The sequence below is a fragment of the Lipotes vexillifer genome, unplaced genomic scaffold (genome assembly GCF_000442215.2).
Source record: "Lipotes vexillifer unplaced genomic scaffold, Lipotes_vexillifer_v1.1 scaffold1130, whole genome shotgun sequence".
Classification (NCBI taxonomy): Eukaryota; Metazoa; Chordata; class Mammalia; order Artiodactyla; family Lipotidae; genus Lipotes; species Lipotes vexillifer.
This window is the reverse complement of record NW_006797877.1, coordinates 112,060-120,173: the sequence shown is the minus strand read 5'-3', so window position 1 is coordinate 120,173 and position 8,114 is coordinate 112,060. Positions and strand designations below refer to the sequence as shown.

General features: G+C 39.0%; 1 protein-coding gene across 1 annotated transcript in view; it reads right to left on the bottom strand.

The window, feature by feature from the left end:
• Positions 1–8,114, bottom strand: part of LOC103072817 (multidrug resistance-associated protein 4) — a 133,988-nt gene that overhangs the window by 14,180 nt on the left and 111,694 nt on the right. The window contains 1 exon segment of the mRNA XM_082931478.1: positions 1,169–1,303. Within this exon segment, the coding sequence (XP_082787604.1) occupies positions 1,169–1,303 (135 nt within the window).

Below are 8,114 nucleotides of genomic sequence, written 5' to 3'. Positions count from 1 at the left end.
CGCTCTTCATTTCTAAGAAGGAGGAATAAGATGAAACAGTGACAGAGAGAACTTAGGCTACATTTCAGATAAACCTTTTTAAAGAAGTACTTAGATATTGGGACATGTTTTCTTTAAGTGATGGATTAAATATTACACAAGTAATTTTATGCAGAAAAGTATAAATGAGGAAAAATTCACCCATAATTTAATGCCCAGAGATAAAGTTTTGATGGGAAGATATCATATACAGTCATATACATGCACGTGAGCCACGCATCTCAGTGGGCAGGAACACCAGACCTCCCCTTTCTCCCTCCCTCTTTCCATCAACCCCACTCCCACCTTGTTCCAGAAGGAATTACAGGCAGCTGCATGACAATGGCTAACCCTTAAACCAGACCTCACTTACCACATCTATAGGAGATACTACCACCTGACCATTGTTAGAAAGGTACGTGACCCAAATGTTACTCACCAAGCACCTTTCTCACACCATGTACAGTGCTTAGTGCTTTCACACATCTCGTCTCTGAAAATACCTTCAAGCACCATTCAGACTACAGTGTTAAGGTTACTGTGAATTCTTGATTTGTCCTGATGACAATTTCATCTTCTAGAAGGTACAGGAAGCATAGGGGAGCAACTGGACCTAATTTTAAACAACAAAGAATTAGGGAGAAAGTGACAGTATCATGTAGGAGTTTTCTTTCCTCCTAGAAGATTAGAAAACAGAAGTGACCTATACCTTTCCCTGGTAGATCTCCCTAGGCCAGAAATATTCCAGATGCTTTTCCCCTCAAACTTCCTGGATGCTCCTTGACAGCACTCATATCACAATGTGCTGAGCACCAATCAGAATGAAACGTAGAGGGTCTGCAAAATGAGTGTTCTGTGCTGTATGGGAATCTGAACCCATGAAGTCCAAACGTGGAAAGTCCAGTCCGAAATCTTTCAGGCACATGTGCATGTGCACATCCTGCACCCCACCCTCACTGCTTCTGCAGATGCTCAGCAGACCCACCTTCAACTTGCAGTGTGTTGTTAAGACTCAGTCATGAAGCTTTGTCTCTGGAGGCTTATAACTGAAAAGGGCACAGAGTGCTTATCACCAGGCACCTGGTAGAGATCGTGTGAAGAGTAAATCCTGGAGATGAACTTTAATCACAAGTCCCTGTGGCAGGCTTACCTGTTCTACTGTTCCAATGAGGGCAGCAGCCTCGTCCTTGCCCAGTTGTTGCACCATCTTGTAAAATAGGCCATCTCTATCTTGCAGCAAATCATATGGCTTATTGTATTCTTCTAGTCTCCCTGAATCCAAAACCTGTTAATCAGCAGAAAGAAGCCCATTAGCACACAATGTTTTGCAGTAACGTATTATAACTCAGACAAGCAGGAAAAAAACCCATTGCACACAATGTTTCACAACAAAGTATTATAACTCAGACAATATTTTGTAAAGGAAGAGGAGGGGAAGAATAGAGAAAATCTGTTTGGGTGGTAGGCCTGGCTGGTGTTTTAATGGTTTGATTAACTCGTTTTACTAGGCAGATAGAGGCCTAACCTGACCTTTTATTACGATAATGTTATAGGAAAGGAAGAAAAATGAGTTTTAGACTATGATTTCTTTAATTTTTATTGGAGTACAGTTGCTTTACAACGTTGTGTTAACTTCTACTGCACATCAAAATGAATCAGCCATACATATACATATATCCCCTCCCTTTTGGATTCCCCCCCATTTAGGTCACCCCAGTGCATCAAGTAGAGCACTCAGCAGTCTGGCCTTTTATATTCTGCCAAGGGCATTTGGGGTGGTTATCATTAGTTAGTGCTTTTAGCTCTCAGACTCTGAGCTTTAACGGCTATTTATACAGATACACAGAGTTGGGAAATTTCTTGATTTAAGAAAATCAAACTCTATCTAAAATCAGGTTGATGTCATACAAATCAGATGGCAGTGACCTGACAGCAATTGCTAAGTTGGTTTGACAGAATCTTAGTATTTGGAAAAAAAGTAAATGCCTCCAGAATTTCTTTAGGGTTTTGAACTAAAAAATTGCCTGTCCTATCAGTGAACAAAGGATGTTGCAGCCATCAAGCCACCACATTACAGCTGCCCCGACAATAAGCCCTGAGGGAACTCAGGATAGAACCAGAATGTGTGCAGCCATCCCCAACAGTGCACCCTGAGGAGACTCAGGATGAGAAAAACACAGGATACTGGCCTCAGATAGCTGAGGTGCCCGTCAAAGGAATGATTTCAATGAGCCCAGACTTTGCATCTTCCCATGTATAGAAAAGCACTAAATTCATTAACTTGGGATGTCTGGTTCTCTTTGATTAACAGTAATCTTTTAATGTTCTGACTATGTGGTCTTTCGTTGCAAAAACTCTTACGTATCCTGGCTTATCCCCTTGCCTCTTCAGAACCATTTCTCAGTGTTATGAGATGCTTTGTCCCCAAGTCCTCACAATGTCCACCACGTAAAACATAATTCTTAACTTCCAGGTTGTGCTTTTTTTTTTCTTTTTCAGTTGACAGGGTCCTGGTTAGTTGCTAAGAGGGGCAGAATCCCTTGTCTGAGAGGTTAAGATGCTGCTTCAACTTGGCTTTGATTGTAGTTTATTATTCTGAGAGTGAAAGGCTGGCAAAAAGAGCTGCTATATAAGCAGAAGCAGCATTAGAAGAATTTCTCTGCACAGAAGAAATCCCTAGAAATCCAATTTTTTCTTTAACTAAGACTGAAGAAGCAAGTAAGAAATTGAGCTTCAAATTCTAATGCTCACAGCCTGCACAGTACCCAGGAACAGCCCAATCTGAACTGCTGAGGATCTGAATCTGTTTTCACAAGTTATCTTTCTTTGCTTCTTTTTCTTTCTCTCTTCAGCTGTCTGCCATTCAGCCCTTTTGTGCACATTGATATATCCCTAGTTGAAAATTAAAAGGGAGAGGAAAGGGGTCTTAACTCTGCCTTTCTACTTACTAGTGGCTTTGCATAATGGTTTTAGAGGGGAAAAAAGAATCTGAAACAATTGGCCCAAATGACATAGCTATAAAGATAGTTCTGATGTTCGGTGGTACTTAGTTCTTCATGTAGAGTAACTGTATCTTAAAAGAATAATGCAGCAACTCTAAACAGGACACAGGTTGTTCTTCCATATCTAGTACTGCAGTTAATTCCATCCCATGTCATTTAATTGGAAACATTTATTAAGTCTCCTAAGGGCAGGAAACTGGTCAAGATAGTGGAGTAGGGGGATGCAGAGTTCACATCTCCCAACAACTAGGGCACCTAGCAGACTCTGGGGATGGGAGCAACCCCTGAATGACTGGACTACAAACTCCAGTGCTGGAAGCCTCAGGCCAAACAACCAGTAAGACAGGAACACAGTCCCACCCATCAAAAAAAAAAAAGATGACAAAAAAAAATTGTTACAGATGAAGGAGCAGGGTAAAAACCTACAAGACCAAATAAATGAAGAGGAAACAGGCAACCTACCTGAAAAAGAATTCAGAGTAATGATAGTAAAGATGATCCAAAATCTCAGAAATAGAATGGAGGCACACATCGAGAAAATACAAGAAACGTTTAACAAAGACCTAGAAGAACTATAGAACAGATGAACAATACAATAACTGAAATAAAAAATACACTAGAAGGAATCAATAGCAGAATAACTGAGGCAGAAGAACAAATAAGTGAGCTGGAAGACAGAATGGTGGCAATAACTGCTGAGGAGCAGAATAAAGAAAAAAGAATGAAAAGAATTAACAACAATCTCAGAGACCTCTGGGACAACACTAAACGCACCAACATTCTAATTACAGGGGTCCCAGAAGAAGAAGAGAAAAAAAGAGGGTCTCAGAAAATATTTGAAGAGATTATAGTCAAAAACGTCCCTAACACGGGAAAGGACATAACCACCCAGGAAACTCAGAGAGTCGAATACGGATAAACCCTAGGAGAAACACACCAAGATGCATATTAATCAAACAAAAATTAAATTCAAAGAAAAAATATTAAGAGCAGCAAGGGCAAAACAAAAAATAACATACAAGAGAATCCCCATAAGGTTATCAGCTTATTTTCCAGCAGGAACTCTGCAAGCCAGAAGGGAGTGGCAGGATATACTTAAAGTGATGAAAGAGAAAAACCTACAACCCAGATTACTCTACCCAGCAAGGATCTCATTCAGATTCGATCAAGAAATCAAAAGCTTTACAGACAAGCAAAAGCTAAGAGAATTCAGCACCACCAAACCAGCTTTACAACAAATGCTAAAGGAACTCCTCTAGGTGGGAAACATAAGAGAAGAAAAAGCCACAGAGAAAAAAAAAAAAACATGAAAAACTAAAATGAAAATCGCAATAGGAACATACATATCGATAATTACCTTAAATGTAAGTGGATTAAATGCCTCAACCAAAAGACACAGACTGGCTGAATTAATACAAAAACAAGGCCCATATATGTGCTTACAAGAGACCCACTTCAGCCCTAGGGACACACACAGACTGAAAGTGAGGGGATGGAAGAAAATATTCCATGCACATGGAAATCAAAAGAAAGGGGGAGGAGCAACACTCATATCAGATAAAATAGACTTTAAAGACTGTTACAAGAAACAAGGAAGGACACTAAATAATGATCAAGGGATCAATCAAAGAAGAAGATGTAACAACTGTAAATATTTATGCACCCAACATGGGAGCACCTTGATACATAAGGGAAATGCTAACAACCATAAAAGGGGAAATCAACAGTAACACAATGATAGTAGATTTGATATAGGACATTCCACCCAAAAGTGGCAGCATACACTTTCTTCTCAAGTGCACATGGAACATCTTCCAGGATAGATGGCATCTTGGGTTACAAGTCAAGCCTCAGAAAATTTAAGAAAATTGAAATCGTATCAAGCATCTTCTGCGACCACAATACTATGAGATTAGAAATGAATTACAGGAAAAAAAAAACTGTAAAAAAACACAAATACATGGAGGCTGAACACTGTGGTACTGAAAAACCAACAGATCACTGAAGAAATCAACGAGAAAAACAAATACATAGAAACAAATGACAGTGAAAACACAATGACCCAAAACCTATGGGATGCAGCAAAATCAGGTCTAAGAGGGAAGTTTATAGCAATTCAGTCTCACCTCAAGAAACAAGAAAAATGTGAAATAAACAATCTAACCTTATACATAAAGCAACTAGAAAAAGAAGAACAAACAAAACCCAAAGTCAGTAGAAGGAAAGAAACCATAAAGATCAGAGCAGAAATAAATGAAAAAGAAATGAAGGGAACAATAGCAAAAATCAATAAAACTAAGAGCTGGTTCTTTGAGAAGATAAACAAAACTGATAAACCTTTAGCCAGACTCGTCAAGAAAAAAAGGGAGAGGGAAAATCAATAAAATAGGAAAGGAAAAAGGAGAAATTGCAACTGACACCTCAGAAACACAAAGGATCATAAGAGACTACTATGAGCAACTATATGCCAATATAATGGACAACCTAGAAGAAATGGACAAATTCTTGCAAAGGTACAATTTTCCAAGACTGTACCAGGAATAATTAGAAAATATAAACAGACCTATCACAAGTAATGAAACTGTAATTAAAAATCTTCCAACAAGTAAAAGTCCAGTACCGGACGGCTTCACAGGCAAATTCTGTCAAACATTTAGAAAGAGCTAACACCTATCCTGCGCAAACTCTTCCAAAAAATTGCAGAGGGAGGAACACTCCCAAATTTGTTCTACGAGGCCACCATCACCCTGATACCAAAACCAGATGAAGATATCACAGAAAAAAGAAAATTACAGAACAATATCCCTGATGAACATAGATGCAAAAATCCTCAACAAAATACCAGCAAACAGAATCCAACAACACATTAAAAGGATCATACACCATGATCAAGTGGGATTTGTTCCAGGAATGTAAGGATTCTTTAATATATGCAAATCAATCAATGTGCTACACCACATTAAAGAATAAAAAACATGATCATCTTGACAAATGCAGAAGCTTTTGACAAAATTCAGCACCAATTTATGATTAAAAACTCTTCAGAAAATGGGCACAGAGGGAACCTACTTCAACATAATAAAGGCCATGTATGACAAACACACAGCAAACATTCTCAGTGGTGAAAAACTGAAAGCATTTCCACCAAGATCAGGAACAAGACAAGGTTGCCCACTCTCACCACTCTTATTCAACACAGTTTTGGAAGTTTTAGCCACAGCAATCAGAGAAGAAAAGGAAATAAAGGAATCCAAATCGGAAAAGAAGAAGTAAAACTTTCACTGTTTGCAGATGACATGATACTATACATAGAGAATCCTAAAGATGCTACCAGAAAACTACTAGAGCTAATCAATGAATTTGGTAAAGAAGCAGGATACAAAATTAATGCACAGAAATCTCTGGCATTCCTATACACTAATGATGAAAAATCTGAAAGTGAAATCAAGAAAACACTCCCATTTACCATTGCAACAAAAAGAATAAAATACCTAGGAATAAACCTACCTAAGGAGACAAAAGACCTGTATGCAGAAAATTATAAGACACTGATGAAAGAAATTAAAGATGATACAAAGAGATGGAGAGATATACCATGTTCTTGGATTGGAAGAATCAACATTGTGAAAATGACTGTACTACCCAAAGCAATCTATAGGTTCAATGCAATCCCTATCAAACTACCACTGGCATTTTTCACAGAATTAGCACAAAAAATCTCACAATTTGTATGGAAACACAAAAGACCCCGAATAGCCAAAGCAATCTTGAGAACGAAAAACGGAGCTGGAGGAATCAGGCTCCCTGACTTCAGACTATACTACAAAGCTACAGTAATCAAGACAGTATGGTACTGGCACAAAAACAGAAAGATAGATCAATGGAAGAGGATAGAAAGCCCAGAGATAAACCTATGCACATACGGTCACCTTATCTTTGATAAAGGAGGCAGGAATGTACAGTGGAGAAAGGACAGCCTCTTCAATAAGTGGTGCTGGGAAAACTGGACAGGTACACGTAAAAGTACGAAATTAGATCACTCCATAACACCATACACAAAAATAAACTCAAAATGGATTAAAGACCTAAATGTAACACCAGACAGTATAAAACTCTATTAGAGGAAAACATGAAAAACACTCTTTGACATAAAGCACAGCAAGATCTTTTTTGACCCACCTCCTAGAGTAATGAAAATAAAAACAAATAGGGCTTCCCTGGTGGTGCAGTGGTTAAGAATTCACCTGCCAATGCAGGGGACACGGGTTCGAGCCCTGGCCTGGGAAGGTCTGCCGCGGAGCAGGTAGGCCCATGTGCCACAACTACTGAGGCTGCACTCTAGAGCTCATGTGCCACAGCTACTGAGCCTGTGTACCTAGAACCCGTGCTCCACAACAAGAGAAGCCACTGCAATGAGAAGCCCACGCACCGCAACAAGGAGTAGCCCCCACTCGCCGCAACTAGAGAAAGCCTGCATGCAGCAAGAAAGACCCAATGTACCCAAAAGTAATAAAAAAGAAAAAATTATTTTTTAAAAAACAAAAACAAATGGGACCTAATTAAACTTAAAAGCTTTTTCACAGCAAAAAAGCATAAGACAAAAAGACAACCCTCAGAATGGGAGAAAATATTTGTAAACGAAGCAACAGGATTAATCTCCTAAATATACAAACAGCTCATGGAGCTCAATATCAAAAAAACCAAACAACCCAATCAAAAATGGGTGGAAGACCTAAATAGACATCTCTCCAAGGAGGATATACAGATGTCCAAGGGACATATTAAAGGATGCTCAACATCACTAATCATTAGACAAATGCAAATCAAAACTACAACGAGGTATCACCCCACACTAATCAGAATGGGCATCATCAAAAAATCTACGAATAATAAATGCTGGAGAGGGTGTGGAGCAAAGGGAACCCTCTTGCACTGTTGGTGGGAATGTAGATTGATACAGACACTGTGGAGAATGGTATGGAGGTTCCTTAAAGAACTAAAAATAGAACTACCATATGACCCAGCAATCCCACTGCTAGGCATATACCCTGAGAAAACCATAACTCAAAAGGACACATGTACCCCAATGCTCAC